Source organism: Strix aluco, chromosome 22 (genome assembly GCF_031877795.1).
Source record: "Strix aluco isolate bStrAlu1 chromosome 22, bStrAlu1.hap1, whole genome shotgun sequence".
Lineage (NCBI taxonomy): Eukaryota > Metazoa > Chordata > Aves > Strigiformes > Strigidae > Strix > Strix aluco.
The window spans coordinates 8,524,653-8,552,395 of NC_133952.1; the positions used below are offsets into that span (position 1 = coordinate 8,524,653).

Here is a 27,743-nt window from a genome sequence, read left to right on the forward strand (position 1 = left end):
CTTCCCTATAAGCTCCTAGCAGGAGCTGAGCTAATTTGGTCTCAGTGGGAGTTATTGAGCTCCTTTATAAAAGAAACTAAGCCTGGGGCTCGATTAAGGGAAGCCCAAAGACCGTAGGGGCTGGACTGACCCCAAAAATCAAAATGCACGACAGATGCCTGCAACACAAGCACACAGGCTAGCAGGTATGCGCTTCCCTCGGATGAAGCAGCTCGGGACAGGCTAAAAGGTGAAAGACAGTAAATGATTTTCTTGGCCCGCACACATCCGTGCTGCTCTGGAGCGCAGGCTGCTGGCAAGAGGCAGCACAGATCCGCATGCTCCACGAAACGCTGCCCACGCAGGATCTGTAGGTGCTGCAGGCATGGAAAATCATTTTCAAGAGTCTGGGGCGGGGGGGGTTGCATGTGCAAGTTTTGTTATTTTCTAGAATCGACTTCATAAAACCTTGCAAGTATTATGTTTTCTAACCTAAGTGCTCCACTGCTTTCTCAGAAATTCCTCCACGCACAGCTCTCCCTAGACAGAGCAGAACTCGGGTATGAAACAGACTCTGCGATCAGACTAACTCTATTTGTTTGAATGCTAACGTAATTAGGTGATATTAAAAAAAAAAAAAAAAATCACCCGGAAATAACAGCGCAGCACAAAAGCCATGCATAGAAACAAAGTTATGATGATAAAGGACAGCTCAAAACGGGGCTGGGACCAGAACACGGCTCCAAAACATGTTCAGCACATGAGAACGTGACTCGGAGAGGGCATTTTCTAGCCTCACCGTTCAGCCGGGGCCCTCCTCCGTATCTCCTGTAGAAGAAGTCAGCCACGTACTCCGATATCCTCTTCATAATGGGTATTTTATCGGGATGGAGTTTGCCGTGTGAGCACAGGCAGGCTGTGTTATCTATTGGTTTTGGAGGAGTGGACTCATCCAGCCATTTCTGCAGCCATTCGAGAGAGATGAAGTCGTACGGGGAACCTGGGAGGGGAAAAAACCACAAAGAGAAACAAGCCCGTGCGTGTCAGCTAACACACAATGCAGCAGATGGTATTTTATAATTACGCTGATATTCAACGGTACATTTAAAAATTAACAGGCTACCACTGTTGATCAAATCTCTGCAGTACAAGTTTTCAAACATCTGATCCAGCTTCCCTCACCCCATTCCCATCTCTGGATCGCAGGTTTAGAAGGCAGGAGCTATGTGAAATGAAGATATGCAAGAACAAGCGGTCATTTCGCATTCAAGCAATCGATATGAAACAGCAGAGCACTCCAGGTAGGAAAGCAAATGCTTTCAGACTGCTCAACCTTTAGGGGCTTACTGAAGAGTAGTCGAGGAAAGGAGAAGGTTTTCCAATTGTCCATCGAGGGACAGATAATAATATTTAAATTATGATCATACATTAAATGCTCTTTCTATAACAGAACGAGCTCACTGGGGTAAATTGAAAAATAAAAGGCAACAAGAGCAAAGAGACGAGGTCAGTGTTCGCCTCATCCCTTCAGTGCCCAAAATTTCAGTGTTATTCTGGGCCGCTCTTACTCTGGGTGAGAAACACTTGCACATTTTAAGATTTACAGTGCAAACAGACACTTGCTCAATTTTTTTAGTACAAGCACGACTTTTTTTTGAAACAGAGCAGCAGGCCCGCCCTTGTTTGCTGAAGGAGAAACACCTTGCACAAAGTCAAGGTTCAGGAGCAGGTCAGTGTCTGTATGAGCAGTGAAACAGCTTTGGGTGAAACCCCATCTCTTGATACTGAGAATTCCGTGAGATGAGGGGGAATTTAGGAGGAAATTAAACGTTTTCTGCTGATGTGAGGAGAGCAGCTCTGAAACCGAGGTGAAATGCAGCCGTTAGTTACATTTATCAAATTAACACAAATCTGTAATGTTTCACACGAAGGAACAGAGAAGCTACAGGAAAATATTCTGTCTTCCAGCTTGCACTGGATCTTTGTGAAGCTGGGCTTCAAACCCTCTTCTCTTCTGCAGCATAAATCAGCAGTATTTTCATCTTATGCAACGCCATCAGAGATATACAGCCATGACCTCCAGAGAATTGCAACGCTGTCAGAAATGGTTTGCTAGTTTGGGATGAAAGCTGCCTCCCCCGGAAAGTACGTTTTTCTGGGGCAGGCTACACGAAGCTGGCAGAAAATGTGTCTGCACAGCTGCGGAGAGAGTCCTGCGGGATCGGCCCCAGAGCAGCTCTGGGATAACGCTGCTGCCTTCAGCTGCACTAGCAAGCTGCTGCGCCCAGGATGCGCCCTGCAGCGAGTCGTGGGTGCCCTCAGGGCAGCGCTTCAGGTCTTCAAATTGGGGCAGAGGAGCTTTACCTGTACAAACCATCTTTTTGAGATTTATTCCTCTGTCGCGTTAGAAATGCCGAGAGCAAACTATTGTGTTTCTGCTAAGGGGGAGAGAAAACGCACCAGGGTTGTGCTTGCTGCTCCTTTTTAATGGTGACTCAGGGCAGATTCATACCTCCACCACAACTTTGATTTAACGGTGACATTTTAACACCCCTCAGATTTGTGGGGACTCGGCAAGATGAGCTGCGACACCCTCCTATTCATGAGTTAAGCGCCTGTTGTCTGCAGACCGGGGTTCATAAATTGAAGAGGCAGACATTTACAGGAGCCGAGGAGTCTGCTCCTCAGCTGCTCAGATCTCACTGCTGGTTCTGAGCATCGAGCAACGAATACTAAAAGCTAAACATCAAACTGACAGGCTACACAGTTAAATACATTTTAAAGTCTTTAATTACAAATTTCCTGGAGATTTTAGGACCTGCACACAGCGGAGAGGAATTCCCCATGCTGGATGGACAGAGCAAGAGCCCCTACGCTTGTTTTGAGGGAGATGGGAGAGAAAAATAAGGGGAGGGAATGAAAATCCTTGTGCTCAGACATGCTGAGGTGACAAAACACAAGGAACAGTAGGAAAGGATTAACCCCAGTCACTCACTGGACGGACTACGAAGCTGAGACATGGAGCTCTGAAGGACTGGTGGGGATGAATCAAGTCATTTTCTGCTGGAGGTCGGGCATTCTCGTACTCTGTTACCTGCTGATTAATTTGGATCAACAGCTCCCAAAACTCGCTGTGAGTTGGCAATCTGAGACCGACCAGTTATTCTGCCTCGATGCTACTAACCGCTAACGAGACGAGCTGCTCACCAGGCAGAAGAAAACAGTCACAATGCATGGAAGCACACGGGAGACTGACTGATGGGGAAGGAGCAAGAGGGAATTAGTGACGGCAGAAGCCATCAGAATGAGCAAAAAAGGAGAAAAATAGGTTAAGGCAGAAAAACAAGAGCGGGAAAGCAAATCCCAAGCATGCACACAGCAACAACAGAGAGCGATCGCTTTCCTCTTTGAGAGGGCTACAGCTAATGCCTTCCAGCAAAGTGTTCAGGCCACAGAAGTGAGTTGTGGGTTAGTAACAAAACATTACTAATCTTAACAACAGTCTACTACAAAATACTACCACAATATCTTACAGACCAGCTTCAGCGGGTAACCTTTTGTAGAGCTCCTTCACCTCTTCGTGTTTGATTTTGCCTCTGGCCACGCTCTGTTTGCGCATCTCGGCCATTTCGTTGCACCACTCCTCAAACTTGCAGTTATCACGCTCTACCAGCTCCTGCAGAAAAGCTGTTGGGAAAGAAGAAAAAGCGGTCATTCCGAGGAAAAATGCCAATTATGTTAATTATCCCTGCGATTGGTTATCTAGGGATAACAAGCAAGCCTAAAAATTCCCTCACGCAGCTACCGACACAAGTCTTTCTGAAAGCCAAGCGCACGGACGTTGCTCTCTCCAACATTTGTGGTTGTAGATGATTAAATGCAACTGTCCTGCGCAACACAACGGCCCCCAAGAAAATAATTTACTCGGGTTTGGTTGCTGGTGTTAAGAGAAATCCTTTGCTTGCTAACAAGCCTACGCTGAGCGCTGGCGGTCGCGCAAAGTGCGACGGGGTTTGGCGAGAGGCTGCAGAGCGGGAGCGCGGCAGGACGCTTTGCTGCCTGATTCAATCCCTCCCTGCTATTCCTCTTGCTCCAGCCGTTTCTCTGCCTCCCACCGAGAGCAGCTCCTCTGCGCTGCCAAGGACCCGTCGTTCCCAGGGGAGAAGCAAGAGCTTTTCACCCTACGGCTACACCTGAAGCCTGTCCCGACGCGCAGCCCCACGGGTATGCGTGATCTCAGCGAGAGGGGTTGAGCACGTTGCAAACCCAAGGACAAAAAGCCCTCAGGAGACGAGAGATAAGCCAGGGCAGATCCTGGTGTCGACAGAACAGTGAGGGAAATGGGAATTTTTGCTGTCGCCGATGGAAAAAACCCAAACAAACCAAAGCTCAGCAGGGGAAAATAGAAGATAAAACACTTCCCTCGCGGGGCTGGTGTACGGGAGGGGGAAAACACTGCTTATCTGAAGCCTTTTCCTATTTAGCAGTATTTTGAAGAGCTAAAATATTTCCAGAAAAGTTAACACTTGTGCAGCCAGAAAGCACAATGTCCACGCTGGGAGAATATACAGTATTAAAAAACAACCAGCTTGACCCCCTTGAGGTCAGAGCCAAGTTACGTCTCTCCACTGTCCCGGAAAAGCCGCTTTTAACAGCATCAAAGCAAAATGCCTCAAATTTACAGTTGCATGAAACCTCCCCGCAACCACACTGCTCAACTGCTGCCCTTCGCTCCCTGTTCCCTGGCAGGCTTCCACGTGAAACAAAGGCAACCACGGGGCTGCGCAGGAATTTGGAGCTGGGTGGAGAGGCTTTTGCCGAGTTATTGTTTCGGGCAGAGGGGTAGGAGGAAAGTGAACGCAAGAGAGCTCAGGAAACAGACTGAAAATGCGGTACAGAGGCAGAAATTAGCACTAATTCCCAATGCTGTGCGGCTCAGAGGGTGGGTTTTAGTGGTGGGGGGGCTGGAAAAGTTTTGGTGCTGTTATTAGCAGGGAAAAAGCTGTACAGTTTACCCCCTCCCCATCCGGATAACCAGAACAAACAGCAGAGGTCCAAAGGGGACATGTCACCTCTGCTGTCCCCGCTTTGCAGGAGGGAAGAAGGTGGAACACACCTCCATCCCCATCAGCACCAGGGACCTAATTAATCTCTCTAATCAAGTAGCATGCAAACGCGAAGCATCATTAAATCCACAGGCCAAACCTACAGGGATTTCTGCCACCCCCAGTCATTCTAAAGCAAGACACGAAGGCGCTCGTGCAAAACTCCTGTTAAGGGCTTGCATCCTCTTATTTTCATGCCATTTATTCTCAATATGGCAAAGATTAAGCACTCACAGAAGAAACCTGACATCTGTCAGGATTATTCACCTCCAGCACAGTACGTGTGCTGCCGATGACATTTAACCACGCTGCTCTCCTTCGCCTTCAGGAACCTGAGCGGTTCCTGCGGGATCCCGGCTGCGAATCCCAACGCTCCCGCCGCTGCACGCGGGCTGATCTCCTCCTAACCCTTTCCCATCTGGTTAAGACGGCGAGGTGTGAGCAGGCACGGGGTGGGATCAGCAGGCTAATATTATTTAAGTGCTAAGAAAGCCCGGGGGTTTCACTGGTCATGACACTGAGTTGCCATACGGCACCTTTGGGGGCTCGTGGACAGTGGTCACAAAAGGGGCTTCGAGCAAAACCCCGACTCCTGGTCCACCTGGAGCAAGGTGAGGCCTAGAGAGTCAAAGCTCACTTACCTGGTACTTCGATTGTCAGAGATTTCTCCCGGGTTTGCAGCCTGTATACCAGCATGTAAGCATTGCGTGAGCAGTGAGTCCCTTTCCCGCACTTAGGTTTACGAGTCTGGGATTTGGAAGGTTCCGCTGCGGTACAGAAGGCAAAACATAATAAACACACAAGCTCGCTTACTGATTCTCCGTTAACGGGACGAGTTTGCCACCTAGCCGGCTTCCCTCTCCCCGCTGCACTCTGCCAGGCCTCTTTTTGCCAAGCGCTGGGCTTGGCATGAGCCAAAATTGTATCCCAAAGCAAGACCCAAATCCCTCCAGCATGTCTGGAGGCAGGGTAATTCAAAGGGACCAAAATTAGGTGCCTGCTCTGAACCACCCTTCTACAAGAGCCTTTCTTCTCTCCCCAATTAAACCTCACCGAGCCAAAAGCAGCTCTTACAAAAACATCCTTTCTCCCCTCTGCCTCTCGTCCTGGTGTCCTGACACCAAAGAACAGTCAAATCCTCAGGGAAGAAAAATCTTATTTACAAGTATGTGAAAAAACACGTGCCCTTCTGTTGGACAACAAAGCTTTTATGGAGCAAACAGCCACGGAAATGGTCATTTCAGAGCAGCTGGTGGTGCGATGTAAACTTGTGTTGCAAGAGTTGCTCTTTCCAGACAGGCTGCCAGGCAAGGAAATACCACTTATCTACAGCTGCAGCTTCAAAAATCAACCATTTTTTTTATTTTAAAAGAATAAAGGAAAATCCCTCCATAGGTCAAACTCTAAATGGAACCCTGAAATATTAAGAAAAGTGTCTGTCTTTCCCAAATCCTGGAAAAATTCACGTGCCTCTCCTACCACACCATCCAGGGGACTTCCTAAACCTTCTTTATTTGCATTTTCTCCAAATATTTTCTAAATTGCTCCCATCTGTGTGGCCAAGCTGCAGGACTCTCCCACAGCAGACCTCTGCTTTATGTTAGCGACCTTCTGCTGTTGCATGCATTTGTAACAGAGAAGAGCCTCAGTTTTGCTTGGAGTAGGCAAATATATATTGATAAATATATTAAGCCTCCCAGCCTGCAGAGGCTTCTAAACACACTTTACTTATATTCTACAAGCAATCTTGTATTACAGCAAGAACACTTACTGGCGGTTAAGCATAAACCTTTACAAGATCGAGGCTACAGCAGTTTATTTACATCTTATTTTGCTACACTGGGTAATGCAGGAGGTTAAAAAGAAAGGCTGAGAAGCTCTGATTTCCTTTCAGGGCTTATTTTTCTGTCTTACACCACTAGATGTCTAGCCAGCTTCACAATTTGGTTGGAAGCAAGCGGTAGTCAAACATTAACAGGATGACAAAGCTGCTCCAGCGGCAGACAGCGTTTATGCACAACGTGATGAAGTGCAAGAAGGTGTTTACTAGCACGAAAGCTGAAAATAAAGCAGCATCACGCAGATGAGTGCACGGAAGGAACTGGGAGAGGGAGGCTAGGCCCGTGCCTGCTCAAGGGCGTGCTCAGGCTGACGTGGTTTTACAACAAACTAAAAGAGCAAGTAAGTCTGAGGGTGTCTATTCACTAAGCTGTTACTTAAGGATGCTTTAAAGAAAGGCAACGTTTCATAAAGGCTAGCTGCAGCAAAGCATGAGCATCCCGCTGGGCCAGTGTTTCTAGGAATGGATTGCTTGCACTGTAAGTAAAATTTCTGGCATAATTTCCCCATTTCCTGGTACTGCAAAGCGTCCTGTGCTAAGGAACACTGAGCGACTGCAAATCCGAGCACTCAAAATGCCAGTTTAATGCTGAACCACTCCTATAGATCGACTGCAGACCGAGAAACCCGTAGGTCCGGCCCCAGCCCAAGCTCTCCAAGAAATCAAGACCCTGTCTCGTCCAGGGAACACGGTTATCTGGGCAGCACCAGGACACCAGCACAAGATGAGCTGATGCAGAACAGAAGAGTGCAAAGGAGAAGTAAAAAGTGCCGAGTAAAACAGGCAGCTTTGGCTTCCACGCCATTATTTAGATCAAGATTTTTTTTTTTTATGGAGACTCTTTACTGCCTCCAAGTAAAACACCTCAGTGGAAATAAAAATATAATGTGTTAAGGAAACTGAAAGTAATCTCGTTATCTGTTCCTGAGCCTCCTTTTAGACACCAGCCAAGGAAGCGGCAGCTCGCCTGTTTCACCCCGATAAGATGCTGATAACTCGGGCAGCAAAAATACTAGAAAAACTGATCACGAGGTGTGTGCACATAACTCGGGGCTGAAATGAAGAAAATCTGGCTGCCATTAACAGAATTGCCATTTCACACATTCCTCCTAAGATGTGACAGCACGCATAGGAGCACTTTTGTTTTAAGAGTAACAGGGCCTCCATGTATTCAGCCTCCGTGTTTTTTGGGGAAAAGAGTTATTTTAAAAGGGCACTCACAACTTAAAGGTTTTACCTAGATCTTCCTCAATCCCCAACTGCAGTTTCTTCCCCTCCATCTTGTCTATGTCTTCATCGTTAAACTTGTACCACTCGCCCGTCTGCGGATCCTTCACGTGGGCGATGTAGTGCCCGGAGTAAGCGCTCACGCCTCGGTGTATGAGGACAGCACTAAGTTCATACACGTAGACGCCGTCTGGAAGGAAAGCAGCAGTCACACAGCGCTCTGGATGAAACAGCACACGTCTTTTCTCTCCTAGCACTTAATGTTTTTGCAAGGCAGCAGACAAAGACTGCAGTTATTTGAAATGCGGGCTTCAAACAACTCCTGACATAATTTTCCATCAAAAAGAGGATTCAGATCTCTTGTCTGCTGAGGGGCGGTGGGTACCACTAACGAAACACACTGCACAAAACTCACTTTTTTGTTCCATAAAAGGCTCCATGTCAAGCAGCTCGGAGAAGCCGATGTAAGTGTTCAGCTTTTTCTTATGGCCAGTTTGTCTGTGTGGAGGCAAAGCTTTGGTTCAGGGGAGAGCAATAACAACTCACACCTCAAAATAACTCTCCTTGAAACCCACCCAGCATCCCCAGAGAAGCTCACGCAAGCACTCAATCCTCAGTCTCTAAAATTAATGCAGACAGAGCAGACGACTTCCCAGGGAGCTTCCACAGAGCCCAGGGCACTCCCGCTTTTCCAGCACGCGCCGCAGCGAGGGGCTTACCTGTCAAACACAAAACGCATCAGCTGCAGGTTGAGCGTGCAGGGAAGACTCAGCAGCCTGATCTTCCTCGTGGCATTCTGCTTACTCTGACAAGTTTCGCAAAAATAACGATTGTCCCCTTCTAATTTTTCTTCCTGAGCGGGGAGGGGAGGCAGAAAGAAAGGTCTTGAGAAGAGGTTACCACTGCAAAGTCAACCAGTACAAGCTACTCAGCAGCTGGAGACTGAAAAGCACCAAAGTTATTTTAACCATTTAAGTCTCTATCCAGCTGCTTTCCAAAATAATCTCCGAGTTAAAAACACACACTAATAAATGTACTTTATCACATGGCCATAATAGGCTGCTCTCACTTTAAGAAAAATTTTAGACCACATCAAGCCCTATTCCTAGTTCTCAGGTTGCTTAAGCAGGTTTGCTCCCCGCTTGACTGAGTTGGTTTATACCAGCGAGGGCTATGGAAAAAGAAAATAATTAAATCGCCCTTTTATGAGCCCATGTGGACCAAGTTAATGTAAAGCCACATTTTAGCCTGGAAACTACTTGTGCTCAGCCACACAAACATCACGGTGTAAGAGTCATTGTCTACGCCCAAGTCGATTCAGTGGCAGGATTAGGCCAGAGGAGAACTCCAACTGCCCTAAACAAGGTCACCGGGTTGTTTCAGTGGCAGGAGGAGCAGACAAACTTGAAGTTCACCATTTCAGGATTTTAATGCGTGTCCACAAACCAGTCTTTTTTCATAGCAGACCTTCTGCAAGCCGAGCAACCGGTTTGCTGAGCGCATCAGTGGAGCCGCTGCCCAGCAGCCAGACAGCTCAGGTACAGAGTCACGTTTCAGGTTAGTTCTGTCCTAAATATTTTTAGTTGAATCCACACCCCGAACCTTTAACGTGCCAGATCTTAACTTCAGATCTAGGCAAATTTTCAAGTCGAATTAAGAGCACTTGCAGCTGTTCCTGCAGCTATTCCCGGCCCTCCCTAGTATTTTTGAGAGCACATTTTATAGCGGGGAATGTCTCCTGTTGCTATGCAGATGAGCGTGGACATAGGAAACACAAAAAGCAACCATTCTCCTGGTGCTATCCATGACAAAGCACGCAGGGACTTTTTCCCCAACTTTGTTGGGAAAGTATTTTAACTAAGCATTGGACTTCCAAGTACTTTTTAAAGCACATGCGCATGTGCTACGCTCTGGCCCAGAGTAAAAAACATTTCCTATTGGATGCATCTCAGTGAGATGACTCAGTTGCTTCACTCCAATACCGACCTCAAAGGCTGTTAAGTGATGGAAGGAATTAAAACACCTTGCTAAGAACAGCAGGACTCAAAAACCAACGAGCTCGTACCTTAAGAAATTCCGTTATACAGTCTGTCAACTGCTTGTGCCCTTGGATGTTTAACTCCAGCTCATAAAATTTAGACACGAGTTTGGACTCCCTGCCACACTGGTTGCAGCTAGGATTTAAAAAAAAAAAAAAAAAAAAGACAAAACCACATGAGGACAGGTCACTGGTTCATGTGTCTGAATTCCCCAGCCACTAGTAAACTGCTCCTTGAGCTATAAAACCAGGAGAAAAAGTTAAGTCAGAGTTAATGCGATTCACACCTCTACACCACAAAAACTCTGCAAGAAGGTGTAAGCAGGATAATAGCATCTACCAGGAAAAACAGGAGCACCTGCTTACAACTTGCATACACCACTTTATGTCACTTTTGAGGTGAAATCCATAGCTCTGAGAACACAGGAATGAAAACACGACACCCGAGTATGCTATTTTTTGGCTGCAGGACTTTACGTTCCATCAACTCACCTGCAGGTTTAATTGTTAAATTTTCATTAAGGGGTTAAACGCAACTGGAGAACTGCAACACCACGCGCACAGAATCAGGAAAACTAAAAGCTAAAAAACTCTTATAAAATGTTTCAGTAGAAGCTTACCTGCCTGCTTCGGTTCTTAGGAGGGATCCTCCCCCCTCAAATTCTTCTAAAATGTGTAAATATTTACAGAAAGGTTCTTCCTGAAGACCAAATACTTACACCGTGACGTAGGCATACTCTCCACAGAACTGCTTTTGCACTATGTTTCGAACATCTGGGTTTTTTTGTTTGGATAAAGTATCTTCCAGCAGTGACATGAACAGCTTTGAAAACTCCTGGGCATCCTAGAAGAGAAAGCCAAGTCCGTTAACAATACGCCACAGCACAAAGCCCAATCACAACCTTGTCGCTAATTTACTGCAAATTACCCGGAGCCCTACACACAGGCTGCACGGAGGCTCCTGCGTGCACTGAATAGAAAAAAAAGACCAGTCGGGAGAACTAAAGAAAAAGAGGAATTTGCCTAAAAGGAGTGCGAGGCCCCCAGCGTGAGACCACGGCGGGAGTTAACCTGGCTCCCGGCCAGCCGCGCCGGGTGGTTTGACTTCTGCCCCGCTCCTCGTAGGGCTCTGGAAGGAAAAAAAACCACTCCTGCAGAGCTTTCTATCCCATTAACGCTCGTTTTTCAAAGCTCAGCACGCAATTCAAGCTGGCCCTGCTTGTGTTAGAGGCGAGAAAAAAAAAATAAAAACACCCCAAAAATGACAAGCTGCCCTGTGGATTTGTCCCCTTCTGCAAGGCTTGGGAGCTTCCCCACACTCATCTCAGGGCCTTCCTCTCCCACCCTGGCTCTCCTTTGCTCTCCTCTTCCGAAAACAAACAGGCTTTGGCCTCTCCCAGCTGTCCTTTAGTATCACCGGTCGGTAGTGACCGCTTCCTTCCCCTCCCGCATCCTCCCAAGGAAATGCACGCTGGCGCTCAGGCTCTTCCTCCAACAATCTCCCTCTTACTCCTCAAAGTGTATTTTCAAGCCGTGCCCTTCTCCCGAGCCCTCTTTGGCTTCGGTGAGAGCCCCACAGGACCCATCCGCAGCACTCCCCCCTCTCTAACCATGTTTTCTCTGCCCCACACATTCACGTTGAACCTTGGCTGGCTCCTGGTGACCCAACCAAACATCTTCTCACCTTGCGAGGGCCCCTCAACCCCTGCTAAACCACCCACCTGGGAGGAGCAGCCTATACAACAGCCACAAAAGGACCTTCATGGCGGCTTCACCTCCCACCCCGCACAGTGCCAGGGTCGATCAGGCACTAACACGGCTCCCGTCCCCACCCCATCGCTCCCTGGGCTCCTCCTGCTCTCCCACACGGACGGGAAGGACCCAGAGCACCGCTTCTCCCTGTTGTGTTTCTCCGAGCAGCAGAACCCAGCTCAGAGATGTTAAAATAACATAAAAGGGCAGTTTCATGCTGCTTTAAAGAAGGTAATCACTCGAGGAGCGCGCCTCAAACCTACCTGCTGCTGCCCGGTGTCCAAGCCCAGTGCTTTGACGAAGCCAGAGGGATCGATGTATCGCCTTTTGCTGTTCTGCAGCAAGGCAAACAAGTACTGGAGGTGTTCACAAATGGTCTGAGGTTCATAGTCTAGTAAAAACAACAAGTTGCACAGGTTACAGCAAGTAATTTCAGGCAAGAGATAATTGTTCCGAGTAATTTGCTCGTTCTTCCTTCGTACAGGTAAATTTAACGATTAGAAACGGTATGTTTTTCAAAGCTGTTTTAAATTATCAAGAGATCTGAAGATGTTCATGTCAGTCATGACAGCAAAGTCCCAGCACAGGCCAAATATAGAATCAGTTAGGTTGGAAAAGACCCTTAAGGTCACCAAGTCCAACTGGAAGTATCCCTCAGTGCCAAGCATGAGCTGTGAGCGAAGAGTTTAAGCAGCGTGCGCCGACTACCCCGTAGCAACAGCTTATTTTTTACTCGAAACGGTGAAACGCCATTTAAAAATACCACAAAAACTGGAACAGAAGAATTCAGGGGCCGCCCTGACCCAGAGCGCACCTACAGCACCATACCATACCTCACCAGAGGCTGTCACGTCCACTGTGCAGGCAACTGGGAGCCTCATTCGTACCGGGGACCCAAATTTTCATCCTCCTCTGGGATGAGTGTGGCCCCACAGTAGCACAGATCAGCCCCAACCCACATGCTTCCACCATCATTAAAGTGGGAACCAGTTTGGGGAGCAGCCCGGCAAGAAACAAACGCAAATCAGATTTTTTCAACCAGATCAGATCACTCGCGATTTAAGAAACAACTTGGATAAAGGTTGGTTCGTTCCCAAAAGCTGGGTGAGGGACTCAAAAACAACAGCGTGGCGATTGGATGAGCGGCTGTAGCTTCACCCATCAACTCTCCCAATAAACATTATCCCAAAGCTGACACCAGCATGAAAAATTCTAGGAGAAAATGAGCAAAACCACTGCCATTTGCAGCTGACGAACTTTCACCCACCTTTGTCTTTCGGGATGCCCTCTCCGGCCACGTACTCGCTGCAGGTGCTGGGACACAAGTAAAGGGCTTGCCGGAGCTCCAAGTTAAGAAACCACATCTGCAAGAAAGTGTTCACGTAGCACGTGGCGCCGAGGTTCGTTAAGCCCACGAACGCGTTCTGGCGTAAGAGAGAAAGCAACAGTCGTCACTCGCCGCTGCAGAGGAGCAAGCAGAAATCCAGCAGTTGGGGCGGCCGCTTTAAGGCTGTTTGTCGGAAAAACGCCGCTCCGGCATCACACAAACAGCCACGTCCCAAACTCCCCGGCTACAGGGGGGACACGAGGTGTCACCTCCCCTCGTCCCCATCTTCCCCTGGGGACCAGGAAGGGCAGGGGATGCTTCTGAGGGGAGCGATACCTTCTTACGGCGCTCATAGTTGGGGTCATCAATGTTGTGGAAGCTGTTCTCGTCGATCTCTCCCAGCCACACGTGCTCCCCGATGCCCACCAGACAGTTGGGGTTCCCCCGGCAGTTCCTCCTGTAGAGCCAGCACCGGCCCCAAACTGTCACCCCCGCGGAAGGGACGCTGTTGTCCCTTGGGGGGGTGGGGTAGTGTAATCGTGGGGGATGAGGACAACGAGGGGGACCCCATAATGTTAAACAGAGTGACCAGAGTGAGACACAGGTCCCCCCCAAAACAGTGGTTATGGATGAACAAGGAGATGGAGGACTGGGGGGGGGGGGAAAGGGGGATCCCAGGGAAGAGTACAGGACCCAGGGAGGTCCCCTACATCTGGGGAGACAGGCAGGGAGAGGGGGTCCCCACAACGCGGGGTGGGCCCCCTACATCTGGGAAGCCAGGCAGGGAGACCCCCCACAACCCTGGGGAATGGGGGTCCCAAACAAGTGAATATGGGGGGTCCCCATCGACCCTGAGTGACCCACAAAGCGCAGTGTGCTTCCCCAACCTCACGGGACGGAGGAGGAACGTGGGGTCCCCCCAGCCCTGGGGGGCGAGGGGCCCAGAGAAGGGACCGGGGGAGCCCCCAGACCCTCAAATAGGGGGTGGAGGAGAGGTTTGGGGTCCCCTACAGCCCTAAGGGAGCAGATATGGGGCGGGGGGGAGGCAGCGGGCCGCCCGGCGAGGGGAGAGGACCCGTGGGGAGGGAAGGGCCGGCGGTACCGGCAGGCGCCGCGCTGGCAGGGCTCCAGCCGGACGCGGTAGGCCGCTTCGATGTGCTCCTGCGCCACCGCCTCGGGCGGCACCGTCTCGGTCCAGCGCCACGCCGCTTTCTCCAGCTGCAGCCGCGGCGCCATCGCCGCCGCCACCGCCGCCGCCTCCTCCGGCCCGGGCCTGCCCCGGCCCCGGCCCACGGCCCCGGCCCACAGCCCCGGCCCGGTCCCGCCCGGTCCCACCCGGCCCCTCCCGCTGCCGCCGCCGCCGCCGCCGCCGCCGCCGTCAAGGCCAGTGACGTCACAAGCGCGACGCCCAGACGGGCGCGAGGCGCTGACGCCAACGGGCTGCGACGCGCGACGCGCCGGGGGCGGGGCCTGAGGGGGGCGGCTCCTGGCGGCGGGAGCGGAGCGAACGGCTGGGGAGGGGTGTGCGGGTGTCCGCAACCCCTGCACCCCCATACCGCAACCCCTGCACCCCCATACCGCAACCCCTGCACCCCCCTGCACGCCCCCGCACCCCCATACCGCACCCCCTGCACCCCCCCGCACCCCCATACCGTAACCCCGAACCCACACCCCCCCAGCAACCCCCATACCCCCCCATCCCATACCCCCCCGCACCCCCATACCATAACCCCTCCATACCATACATCCCAGACCCCTATACTGCACCCCCATACCATACCCCCCCATACCATAACCCCCCGAACCCCCCCACACCCCAGCAACCCCCATTCCCCCCCACCATACCCCCCTGCACCCCAATACCATAACCCTTCCATACCCCTGGACCCCCAGACCATTGCCCCCCCATACCCTAACCCCCCCATAGCACCCCACCACTCATACCATACCCCTCCCCTTGCACCCCACCCCCGGCGCAGCCCCCCCAGACACGGCAGCCGCGCTGGTTGTCTCTCTCCTTTAATAGCTGTCCCCGCGGGGGGTCCCCGCCAGCACCCCGATTGTCCCTCGCGCCCCCACCCCGCTGCCACCCTAGGGGGGGGACCCAGGCGGCCCGGCCGTCCCGGCACAGTTTCAGGGGGCCGGTGGGGAGGGGGGTGTAAACATTTTTGGGGGTCCCGGCCCCCCCCCCCCCGGAGTCACCCCGGGGCAGCAAAGCACCGTTTCCTCCTGGCTTTTTTTTTTTTTGGAAAAGAATAAAATTGACCAAATTCCCCCCAAAATATATTTGGGGGGGTTAGGAGGGGCAGGGGGGGGGCGGGGGAGCCCCCCACCGCGCCGTGCCGCAGGTCGATGGGGTGTCGGGGGGCCCCGGCGGACGCCAGCGCCAGCCCCCGCAGGCACCCGGTGATGCCGGAGGTGAACTTGCCGGCCGTCAGGCTGCGGGGCTCCGGGGCACCGCCTGCGCGGGGACACGGGGCGGGTGGGGGACCCAGCTGGGCTCGCCCGGTGGCCTGTCCTGGGTCACCTGCCCACGTCCCAGCCCACATCCCATCCCATGTCCCATCAGCTGTTCCCACCCCATGTCTGCTCCGTGGTCCCATCTCGTGTCCATCCCATGTCCCATCCTGTGTCCCACGTGTCCCATCTCATGTCCCACCATGTGTCCCACCTCATGTCCATCCCATGTCCCATCCTGTGTCCCACATGACCCATCCCATGTCCCACCATGTGTCCCATCTCATGTCCATCCCATGTCCCATCCTGTGTCCCACGTGTCCCATCCCATGTCCCACCATGTGTCCCACCTCATGTCCATCCCATGTCCCACCATGTGTGCCATCCTGAGTCCCACCATGTGTCCCACCTCATGTCCATCCCATGTCCCATCCTGTGTCCCACGTGTCCCATCCCATGTCCCACCATGTGTCCCATCTCATGTCCATCCCATGTCCCATCCTGTGTCCCACGTGTCCCATCCCATGTCCCACCATGTGTCCCATCTCATGTCCATCCCATGTCCCATCCTGTGTCCCACGTGTCCCATCCCATGTCCCACCATGTGTCCCACCTCATGTCCATCCCATGTCCCACCATGTGTGCCATCCTGAGTCCCACCATGTGTCCCACCTCATGTCCATCCCATGTCCCATCCTGTGTCCCACGTGTCCCATCCCATGTCCCACCATGTGTCCCATCTCATGTCCATCCCATGTCCCATCCTGTGTCCCACGTGTCCCATCCCATGTCCCACCATGTGTCCCACCTCATGTCCATCCCATGTCCCACCATGTGTCCCATCCTGTGTCCCATCCCCTGTCCCATCCAGTTTCCATCCCGTATCCCATCCCATGTCCCACCATCTGTCCCATCTCATGTCCACCCCATGTCCCATCCCGTGGCCATCCTGTGCCCTGTCCCATCATGTGTCCCCTTCCCATGCCCATCCTGTGTCCCATCCCGTGTCTCACCTCATGTCCCACCCTGTGCCCTCCCCATGTCCATCCCGCATCCTCTCCCACGTTCCACCATGTGTCCCCTTCCCACGTCCCCATCCCATCTAGTGTCCATCCCATGTTCTACCCCATGTCCCCTCCTGTGTCCTCCCCTGGGTCCCATCCCAAGTCCCATCATGTCACCCCTCCCATGGGCCATCCTGTGCCCTGTCCCATGTCCTGTGTCCCATCCCATGTCCCCTCCTGTGTTCCACCATCCGTCCCACTCCTGTCCCAGCCCATGTCCCATCCAGTTTCCATCCCATGTCCCATCCCCTGTCCCATCCCGTGTCCCACCCCGTGTCCCATCCCATGTCCATCCCATGTCCCACCCTGTGCCCCCCCATGTCCCCCAGGTGCCACCATACCCACGTAGACGTTGCCCTGGGTGTTGGCCATGATGTTGGCTCCTGGTGACTCTCCACTCACCGGCTCCTCCCCATCCACTTGCAGCCACCCGCGCCGGCCCTCTCTGCACGGCACCCGTCAGCACCCGCACCCCGACCCCCACCCCGACCCCCACCCTGACCCCCACCCACCTTGTCACCATCACCCGGTGCCACTCCCCATCGTTGATGGGGTCTTCGGAGACAATCGTGGCCTCGCCACTGCCCAGCTGGTAGCTGCAGGGGTGACGTGGGCTCAGCACAGGGAGCACCCTTGGGCGGCACGAGGCACCCTTGGGTGGCACAGAGCACCCTTGGGTGACACCAGGTCCCCCCGCTCACCTGAACACCAGGTGCCCATCCTTCAAGCCGAGACCAATGAAATCTTTGGCTTTGCCACCCTCGCTGGGCTCCTGTGGGCGCAGCGGGGCGGTGAGCGGGGCGGGGGGCACCCTGACCCCCACCCTAACGGGGGGTCAGCACCCCGGTCCCCTCCCCGGCGGTGCCCCGTGCCCCGCTCACCGCCCCGTGCCACAGCAGCAGCCCGTTGGCGCTGCCCGTCCGCAGCTCCAGCTCGATGGCTTCGGGCGCCTCGGGGGGGCTGCAAGGAGAGGGGGCACAGCTCGGTGGGTGCAGCACCCTGGGGGGGGCGCAGCACCCCGGGCAGGGGGCAGTGGCACGGGTGGGGGTGCCCCGTCCCCGGTGTCACTCACCCACGGGGAAAGAGGTGACCGGGCAGGGCCAGGTAGGAGCCGTCCCGAAAAGCGGCGCTGAACTGTCCGGGGGCGTCTGCGGGGAGGAAGAGGAGGGTGAGGGGGGGTGAGGGGGGGCCACACGCAGCTGCCACCTCCGCGGCACAGCTTTTGGGTGCAAAAAGGGGGAAAATGGAGCCAGGGACTTACCACCTCCCCCGCTGCCTTCCTGCCAGTCCTGCTCCAGCTCCGCCAGCGCCAAGCCTGTGGGCGAAGCGGGGTTAGGGACAGGGCGGCCCGTGTCCCCCCCCACCCCCCCGCTGTGTCCCCAAAGTGTCCCCAAGTGTCCCCCCGCTCACTGTGCTGGCAGTAGGGGCCGGTGTAGCCCTGCGGGCAGAGGCAGGCGTTGCCCTTGCAGGTGCCGCCGTGCAGGCAGGGGTTGCGGTGCAGGCAGCGGTCCTCCTCCCGCTCGCAGCGCGGCCCTGGGGACACGGAGGGGGACACCGGGTGACGCCAGGGTGCTCAGACACCCCTCGCACCCCCAGAGCACGCTCGCACCCGCGTGCAAACGCACCCGCGCGTGAACGCGCGCGCGGCGGAGGCACCCACGTGCAAACTGCACCCGGCGCAGAGCACGCGCGCGTGCGAGAGGCACAACCGCACGGCATGCGCGTGGCAGATGCACACGTGCGCACACGCGACGCACACACGTGTGCACAGCACGTGGCCGGCGCGTGCCCGCAGCACACGCTGCGCGGACATGTGCGGCAGATGCACCCGCTTGCACGCCGCATGCGTGCACACACAGCGCACGTGCATCTGCAGCACACGTACGTGCACAGGGCACACGCATGCACAACACACACGTGCACACGTACATGTGCAGTGCACACGCCTGCACAACACACACAGGCACATGTGCACCCACAGTGCACACGCATGATGCATGCACAGCACATGTGTGCACTGCACAGATGCACACACAGGGCACACGCATGCACAACACGCATGTGCACACATACATGTACGGCACATGTGTGCACCACACAGAGGCATGCAGAGGGCACACGCATGCACAGCACACGTGCACGCACACACGCACAGTGCACACGCATGATGCATGCACAGCACATGTGTGCACTGCACAGATGCACACAACGGGCACACGCATGCACCACACACATGTGCACACATACACATGCAGTGCACATGCATGCACAACCCACACATGCACACATGCATGTACAGCATGTATGTGCACCACACAGGTGCATGCAGAGGGCACACGCATGCACAGCACATGCATGCACACATACACACAGTGCACACGCATGATGCACGCAGAGGGCACACGCATGCACAACACATGCGCACAGATACATGTACGGCACGTGTGTGCACCGCACAGATGCATGCAGAGGGCCCATGCATGCACAACACACATGTGCACACATACATGCACAGTGCACGTGCATGCACAACACACACGTGCGCACACATATGTGTATGGCACATGTATGCACTGCACAGATGCATGCAGAGGGCACACGCATGCAAGCACACATGCACGCACACACGCACAGTGCACACACATGATACATGCACAGCACATGTGTGCACTGCACAGATGCACACACAGGGCACAAGCATGCACAACACACACGTGCACACATACACGTGCAGTGCACACGCATGATGCACGCAGAGGGCACACGTATGCACAACACATGTGCACAGATACATGTACGGCACGTGTGTGCACCGCACAGATGCATGCAGAGGGCACACACATGCACAGCACACACGTGCACACATGCACGCACAGTACACACGTATGCACAGCACACTCATATATGCACAAGGCACACACATGCACAACACACATGTGCACATGTATGGCATGTGTGTGCACCACACAGATGCATGCAGAGGGCACATGCATGCACAGCACACGTGTGCACACATACATGCACAGTGCACACGCATGCACAACACAGATGTGTGCACACATACGTGTATGGCACATGTACGCACCGCACAGATGCATGCAGAGGGCACACGCATGCACAACATGTGCACAGATACATGTATGGCACGTGTGTGCACCGCACAGATGCATGCAGAGGGCACACGCACGCGCAACACGCACGTGCACACATACATGTACGGCACGTGTGTGCACCGCACAGATGCATGCAGAGGGCCCACACACAACACACACGTGCACCCATCCACGCCCAGAGCACGTGCACACACAACACGCGGCACGTGTGTTTCCCAGCGCACACGCTCCCGCTCCCAGTGCCCACGCTCGCACACGTGTACACACGCAGCGCACACACGCGTGCCCGGCACGCTCCATCCGCGGCGCACACGCGTGCGCACGCTTACAGGCACGTGTGCAAACCACACACACACGTGTGAGCGCCCCCCCCGACTCACCGCTGAAGCCGGGGGGGCAGAGGCAGCGGTAGGCGGGGGGGCCGGCGGGCAGGGGCAGGCAGCGGCCCCCGTGCAGGCAGGGAGCGGGCAGGCAGGGCGAGCTCTGCCGGCACTGCCCCACGCCGCGGCTCCGCACGAAGCTGTAGGACAAATCCACCTTCTTCCCATTGATGGACACCTGGGGGGACACCACGGGGAGGGGGAGTCAACCTCTGTCCCCCCCCCCCCGCTGCCGCCGAGGGGACCCACATGTGCGGGATGGGGTGTGTGGGGGGGCTCACCTCTCCGATGCAGCCGCGGAAGGAAGCGTTGGTTGGGGGGCGCAGGGGGGGCTCGGTGCCCCCCAAGTAAAGTGGGGAGCGGAGGTTGAGGCCTTGGCTCTTGCCGGGCGAGGAGCGTTTCACCGGGGGGGTGTCATCCACCCACAGCGTCCCGTCCTTGTGCACCCGCTCGGCTGTCACCCGGTGCCAGCGGCCAAGTGTCACCGGCTCGGTGCTCCGGAGCACCGCCGGGCCTGTGGGGACGGGATTGTGGCATCAAGGGAGGTCGGGGGACCCCAGGGATGTTGGGGGACCCCGGTGGTGACAGAGGACCCCAGTGACACCAGGGGACCGCACTGATGCCCAGGGACCCTGGTAGTATCTGGGGACCAAAGTGATGCCAGGGGACAGGTGTGGTGTGACAGTGATGCTTGGGGACAATGGCAGTGCCTGGGGACCCCAGGGATGTGGTGCCAGGGGACATCAGTGATGACAGGGTACCCTGGTGACATTTGGGGACCCTGGTGATGCCCAGGGACCCTGGCACTGCCTGGGGATGACAGTGTCACTGAGAGACCCTGGTGATGTGGTGCCAGGGGACCCAAGTGACACTAAGGGACACCAGGGATGCCAAGGGGGACCCCAGTGATGCCCAGGGACCCTGGCAGCACCTGGGGACCCCAGTGAGGCCAAAGGGACCCCAGTGACACCAGGGGACCCCAGTGATGCCCAGGGACCCTCGCAGCACCTGGGGACCCCAATGATGCCAAGGGACCCCGGTGACACCAGGGGACCCCAGTGATGCCCAGGGACCCTGGCAGCACTTGGGGACCCCAGTGAGGCCAAAGGGACCCTGGTGATGACACCAAGGGACCTCGGTGATGCTGGGGGACCCCAATGATGCCAAGGGACCCCAGTGACACCTGGGGACCCCAGCAGTGCCAAGGGACCCAGGTGATGCCTGGGGACCCCAATGACACCAAGGGACCCCAGTCACACCTGGGGACCCCAGTGGCTCCTGCTGCAGCTCGGGGACCCCTATGATGCCAGCGGACCCCAGTGATGCCACCCCACCTCTACCCGGGGTCCCCGGTGCCACCAGCCCTGCCCCAGTGTCACCGTGCCAGCCCACCTGAGCCCAGCTCGTAGCGGAACTCAAGGTGGCCACCGGCCATGGCCAAGGCAACGAAGTCCTCGACGGGGGCGGCTTTGCCGGCGCTGAAGAGCAGGAGCCCGTCGGGTGCCAGCGGCAGGAACTCGGCCTCCACCCGCAGCTCGTGGTGGACGTTGGTGAGGGGTGGGTAGGAGACGAAGGCGCCCGCCTCGCCGAAGGACGGCACGCTCACCGCCTCGCCTGCGGCACCCCCGCGTCAGCGCGCGGCTGGTGGGACCCCCTCCTCCAGCCCCCCGGTGCCCATCTCCCCAGGGTGGTCCCCAGCTCTGAGCCCGTGTCCCCAGGGTGGTCGCCAATCCCCCATCCCCATCATGGCCATCTCCCCGGGATGGCACCCAATGGCCCATCTCCCCAGATGGCACCTAATCCCCTGTCCCATCCTACCCGTGTCCCCAGGGTGGTCCCAGCCCTGCACCCATCTCCCCGTGGTGGTCCCCAGCCCCATGCCTGTGTCCCCAGGGTGGTCCCCAGCCCCGTGCCCGTCTCCCTGGGGTGTTCCCAACCCTCTACCTGTGTCCTCCAGGGTGGTCCCCAGTCCCATGTCTGTGTCTCAGGGTGGTCCCCAGTCCTGTGCCCACCTGTCTGTGGTGGTCCCCATCCCCATGCCCCTGTCCCCAGGGTGGTCCCAACCCCATGCCTGTGCCCCAGGGTGGTCCCCAGCCATGTCCCCATGTCCCCAAGGTGGTCTCAGCCATGTTCCCATCTCCTCACTGGTGGTTCCCAGCCCCATGCCTGTGTCCCCAGTGTGATCCCCAGCCATGTCCCCATCTCCCTAGGGTGGTCCCAGTCCTGCACCCATCTCCCTGGGATGGTCCCCACCCCATGCCCATGTCCCCAGGGTTGTCCCAGCCCTGTGCCCATCTCCCCATGGTGGTCCCCACCCATGTCCCCATCTCCCCAGGGTGGTTCCAGCCCTGCACCCATCTCCCCATGGTGGTCCCCAACCCTATGCCTGTGTCCCTAGGGTGGTCCCCAGTCATGTCCCCATGTCCCCAGGGTGGTCCCCAGCCATGTCCCCATCTCCCCAGGGTGGTCCCAGCCCTGTGCCTATCTCCCCGGGACGGTCCCCACCCCATGCTCATGTCCCCAGGGTGGTCCCCAGTCATGTCCCCATGTTCCCAACGTGGTCCCCAGCCCCATGCCTGTGTCCTCAGGGTGGTCCCCAGCCATGTCCCCATCTCCCCATGGTGGTCCCCAGCCTCATGCTTGTGTCCCCACGGTGGTGCCAACCCCATGCCTGTGTCCCCAGGGTGGTCCCAGTCCTGCACCCATCTCCCTGGAACGGTCCCCACCCTATGCCCATGTCCCCAGGGTGCTGCCAGCCCTGTCCCCGTGTCCCTGTGGCTCACCCTCGGTGCACCGTTCCCCAGCCTTGCCCAGGTGGCAGCGGCAGGTATAGCCCTGCCCGTCCGGCCGGTTGACGCAGGTGGCATCAGCCCCGCACGCCTCTGTAGGGTGACAAGCGATGAGCACCCATCCAGGGAGGGACATCGGGGTGACATCCCCAAGGGACAGGCACCCACCTGGGTGACAATGCAAAGCCTGCGAGTACTCGCAGTTGCTGCCGGTGAAGCCGTGGGGACAGCGGCAGATGTAGGTGCCACTCTCAGCATCCTGGCACACGCCACCATTCTGGGGAGGGGGGGGGTGACATGGGTGTCAGTGATGGGTGGGGATGGGTGAGCATCACCCCTCACCCCATCCTCACCTGGCACGGCCGGTCCTGGCACGTGGGACAACTGGTGACACCGTGAGCCTGCAGGTCCATGTCCCCAAAGGCCACCTCCTCCCCTTGGATGCGGAGCTGGCGCACGCAGCCTGCGGAGGGATGGAGATGTGGGGGCGTGTGGCGGGGTGACACGATGCTCAGCGCCCCACCGATGCCCCCCCAAAACCCATCACTCACCCATAAAACCACGGCTGAGCCCCGTCTTAGCCACGGCACCAAAATCGGGGTACCCCCCCAGGTACAGCTCCTCGTTCAGATCCAGCCCTTGAAACTTCCCCTGTGGGCACAAGTGGGTGGGCACCACCTCCAGCACCCTGACCCCCACCCAATACACATCAACCCTCCCCTAAAAAATACCTGGGAGGTCCCGTTAATGGGGGGGTGCCCGTCCAGCGCCAGCGAACCCCGCGTGAGGTTGCGGAGGAGGCGGACGGTGTGGTACTCGCCCAACCGCAGCGGCGTCGGGTGCCGGATGGTGGCCATGCCCGAACCGGCGTCAAACCTTATTTTTTTGGGGGGTACAATAGGTGTGGGTGGGTGCTAGCACCCACCTGCCCCACCCTCTCCAGCACCCACTCATGGCTCTCACCTAAATTCGGGGCGGCCGCCCACCAAACCAAAGGAGATGAAGTCGGCGCCGCTGGTTTTCCGCTGCCCGTTGTAGAGGAGAAGCCCTGTGGAGTGGCAGTGGGTCAGGCAGGATGGTGCCCACCCTGGGCCGGGGTGGGGGGGGGCACATCCTAGGGGACCCCAAAATACCCCCAGGATGGAGGAGAAACCCCTCCATAAGTTGGGGGGGGCTTAGTTGAATAGAGGAGGGTTAAAGGAGGGAGAGGGGAGGGTGGAGGGAGAGTGAAGGGAGGAGGAAACGATGGAGGGGACATGGAGGGGGACACATGGGGGGACACGGGGGTCCCGTTGGCGCTCACCGTCAGCAGCATCAGGTCGGAAGGTGATGAGGATCTCAAACCTCTTGTAGGCGTCCTTGATGGTGGGCAGGGGGAGGAAGGAGCGGGGCGTCTGCCCGAAATAGGGGACCAGGCGATCTGCGGGGATGGGGGGGTCAGGAGGGGTGGGGGTACATCGCCCCCCCCGACCCTCTCCGTCCGTCTGTCCATCCGTCCGTCCTCACCTCGGACCTTGAGGACGTAGTAAGCTGTCTCCTGGCCGCGGCGGTTGGCGGCGGCGCAGGCGTAGACACCGGCGTCCTCGTGGTGCACGGCCGGCAGCGTCAGGATGTTCCCCTCCACCCTGGCACCCGCTGGCAGCTCCCCCTCCAGCTGTGGCAGAGCAGGGTGGGGGGATCAGCACCCATAGGGTGCCCCCCCGCCTCTCCTCTGCACCCCCATCCCTGCATCCCTCCATCTCACCTTGCTCCAGGTGATCTCTGGCACTGGGAAGCCGGATGCCAAGCAGGGCAAAACAGCCGCTGAACCCACCGAGACCTCCTTCACCTCTGGCTGCCCGGTGATTTGGGGGGTGGCTGGGGACACACGGAGGTGTCACCACCCTGCGGTGCCACCGCCCGTGCGTCCCCAGCTCCGTGCCCCCACCCTCACCTTGCACGTGGAGGATGACGTGGGACTGGACGGTGCCCACAGCGTTGGTGGCGGTGCAGCGGTACTGCCCGGCGTCCGCCCGTTCTACCCGTTCGATGGTGAGGGTGCCGGCACGGACCAGCACCCCGGGTCGGATACGGCCCCCCACTTTGCTCCAGGTGACGTGGGGACGGGGTTCACCCAAACCCAGGCACTCCAGCTCCACTGCTGTCCCTGCCAGCACTGTCTGCACCGCCGTCCGGATGTTGATCAGGGCCCTGGGGAGAGCTTAGGGGGGACAGCGGGGTTTTGGGGTGCCCCCTGGCATGGGGGAGGCATTGCAGTCCGGGGTGCCAACCGGAGGAGTGAGAGATGGGGAGAAACGAGGTGCTCATGGGCATGGGGAGACCACTGTGGTGGCCATGGGTATGGAGAGAGATTGGGGGTGTTGAGGTGCCCACGGGCATGGGGAGAGATTGGGGGTATCGGGGTACTCACAGGCATAGGGAGATATGGGGTGCACCACGGTGCTCATGGGTGTGGGGAGAGATGGGGGGTACTGGGGTGCCCGTGGGTGTGGGGACAGATTGAGGGTACTGGGGTGCTCACAGGCATTTGGAGAGACTGGGGGTGTTGGGGTGCCCATGGGCATGGGGAGAAGTGGGGGATACTGGTGTGCCCACAGGCATGGGGAGCAGTTGGGGGTACTGGGGTCCCTGTGTGCATGGGGAGAGATTTGGGATACTGGGGTGCCCATGGGTGTTGGGAGAGGTGCGGGGTACCGAGGTGGCCTCAGGTGTGGGGAGAAATGGGGAGTACCAGGGTGCCCATGGGTGTGGGGAGATGGGGGGTCCCAGGGTACTGATGGACATGAGGGGACGGGTCAGCGGGCACCCCTGGGTGTGGGGAGATGGGGGTTCCCAGGGTGCCAGTGTTCATGGGGGACAGGTCAGGGGGTGCCCGCATCCCCTGGTGCATGGGTGTCACTCCTACCCTGGACGGTGAGGGTGGCCCTGTCCTCCGCCTGCCCGCCTGGGGCGCTGGCCCGGCACACGTACACCCCCTGCGCCCCCCACGCCAGCTCCGGCATCCTGCAGGGACACAGCCGGGGTGTGGGACCCCATGGGGGCGCAGGCAGGGGGGATCCCACTGTCCCATCCCCCTCTCCTTACCGCAGCACCCCATCCCGCACAGTGTGGGTGGGGGGCAGCTCCCCGCCGTCCTTCAGCCACTCCAGACGTGCCCGGGGGTCCCCCGAGACAGTGCAGGCGAATTCGGCAGTGCCACCCACCCCCTTGACAAGGGTCCCCGGCGTCACCCGCACCGTCAAGGGACCACCGCCGGCGTCCCCACCGTCACCAGCGTCACCTGGGCAGGATGCAAAGCCCTGATGGTACCCGGTGGCATGGGCATCCCCGGCGTGCGGCATCCCCGTGGCGGGGCAGGGCTCACCGTGGACAGCCACGTGGGCAAAGGTCTCGGCGGTGCCGACGCGGTTGGTGACGAGGCAGCGGTAGGTGCCGGCGTCGGCGGGCAGTGCTGGGCTGATGCGGAGGAGGCCGGCGCGGTGGATGACGCGTGCTGAGAGGCTGCCGTTGACCTTGTCCCAAGCGTAGAGCAGTGGCGGGGTGCCGTGGGCCAGGCACTGCACCTGCAGTGCGTCACCGGCACGCACCGCTGTCTCCTCCGGCAGGCTGGTGGCGTACGGCGGCGCTGCGGGGACGGCCGGTACCGTCAGCGCCCGGCCACGGCCAGGATGGGGCAATGAATGGGTCAACAGGGCAAGGAGATCATTGGTGGGAGAGTGGGGTGGAGATGGATGGACTAGAGATGGATGGATCCACGAGGGAAGGGATGGGTGGAGGAGTTAAGAGATGGAGAGATGGATGTGAGTTGGGCTGGAGAAACAATGGATGGATCCACCAGGAAGGAATGGATGGAGGCGTTTGAGAGGAGATGGAGAGGCGGATGTGAGCTGGGATGGGTGAGCGATGGAAGGAAGGAAGAGATGGATCAATGGATGGATCAATGGATGGAGGAGTTTGAGAGGAGATGGAGAGGCGGATGTGAGCTGGGATGGGTGAGCGATGGAAGGAAGGAAAATGGATCAATGGATGGATGGATGGATCAATGGATGGATGAGTTTGGGAGGAGATGGAGAGATGGGTGTGTGCGGGGATGGATGAGGTGGGTGAATCCACAGGGAAGGGGTGGATGGAGGGGTGTGAGCAGAGATGGAGAGGTGGGTGTGAGGTGGGATGGATGAGCAATAGCTGAATCCGCAGGGAAGGGATGGGTGGAGAAGTTTGAGAGAAGATGGAGAGATGGGCGTGAGCTGGGATGGATGAGAGTTGGATGAATCCACCAGGAAGGGATTGATGGAGGGGTGTGAGGAGATGGAGACGTGGATGTGAGCTGGTACAATGAGTGATGGATGAATCCACAAGGAAAGGGTGGATGGAGAAGTTTGAGAGCTGGGTGTGAGCTGGGATGGACAAGAGATGGATGGGTCCACGAGGAAGAGGCTGATGGAGGGGTGTGAGAGGAGATGGAGAGATGGGTGTGAGCTGGGATGGGTGAGTGATGGATGGATCCATGAACAGGGGATGGATGGAGGAGAGAGCAGTAGAGATGGATGTGCATGGGGACAGGACAAGCGGATGGACACACCCACGGGAAGGGCTGGATGACAGAGCTCGAGAGGAGATGGAGATGAGGATGAGTGCTGGGATGGAGCGAAGATGGATCCACGAGGAAGCG

At 56.8% G+C, this 27,743-nt stretch overlaps 2 protein-coding genes across 5 annotated transcripts in view; both read right to left on the minus strand.

Moving 5' to 3' along the window:
* Positions 1-14,575, minus strand: part of USP48 (ubiquitin specific peptidase 48) — a 31,155-nt gene extending 16,580 nt beyond the window's left edge. For 3 of the 4 annotated variants that reach the window (XR_012626143.1, XM_074848418.1, XM_074848416.1), the window contains exons 1-12: positions 14,371-14,575; positions 13,605-13,725; positions 13,209-13,365; positions 12,205-12,332; positions 10,909-11,033; positions 10,217-10,325; positions 8,871-9,004; positions 8,567-8,649; positions 8,162-8,341; positions 5,726-5,851; positions 3,517-3,666; positions 779-979 (exon numbers count right to left, since the gene is read on the minus strand). Coding sequence is in view for 3 of the 4 variants with exons in the window: in XM_074848418.1 (XP_074704519.1) it covers positions 779-979; positions 3,517-3,666; positions 5,726-5,851; positions 8,162-8,341; positions 8,567-8,649; positions 8,871-9,004; positions 10,217-10,325; positions 10,909-11,033; positions 12,205-12,332; positions 13,209-13,365; positions 13,605-13,725; positions 14,371-14,504 (1,648 nt within the window). In the remaining variant the exon portion in view is untranslated. The remainder of the gene's footprint in view (positions 1-778; positions 980-3,516; positions 3,667-5,725; positions 5,852-8,161; positions 8,342-8,566; positions 8,650-8,870; positions 9,005-10,216; positions 10,326-10,908; positions 11,034-12,204; positions 12,333-13,208; positions 13,366-13,604; positions 13,726-14,370) is intronic. The other variant, XM_074848417.1, reaches the window with a different exon arrangement.
* A 696-nt stretch (positions 14,576-15,271) lies between these two features.
* Positions 15,272-27,743, minus strand: part of HSPG2 (heparan sulfate proteoglycan 2) — a 39,015-nt gene continuing 26,543 nt past the window's right edge. The window contains 24 exon segments of the mRNA XM_074848200.1: positions 15,272-15,729; positions 17,131-17,234; positions 17,302-17,385; positions 17,491-17,561; positions 17,671-17,749; positions 17,862-17,937; positions 18,051-18,104; positions 18,200-18,322; positions 20,283-20,460; positions 20,564-20,796; positions 21,675-21,896; positions 23,066-23,164; positions 23,240-23,348; positions 23,425-23,534; positions 23,623-23,722; positions 23,803-23,947; positions 24,035-24,119; positions 24,375-24,491; positions 24,578-24,725; positions 24,816-24,928; positions 25,005-25,271; positions 25,977-26,074; positions 26,156-26,351; positions 26,436-26,696. Coding sequence (XP_074704301.1) covers positions 15,467-15,729; positions 17,131-17,234; positions 17,302-17,385; positions 17,491-17,561; positions 17,671-17,749; positions 17,862-17,937; positions 18,051-18,104; positions 18,200-18,322; positions 20,283-20,460; positions 20,564-20,796; positions 21,675-21,896; positions 23,066-23,164; positions 23,240-23,348; positions 23,425-23,534; positions 23,623-23,722; positions 23,803-23,947; positions 24,035-24,119; positions 24,375-24,491; positions 24,578-24,725; positions 24,816-24,928; positions 25,005-25,271; positions 25,977-26,074; positions 26,156-26,351; positions 26,436-26,696 — 3,335 coding nt within the window. The 3' untranslated portion in view covers positions 15,272-15,466.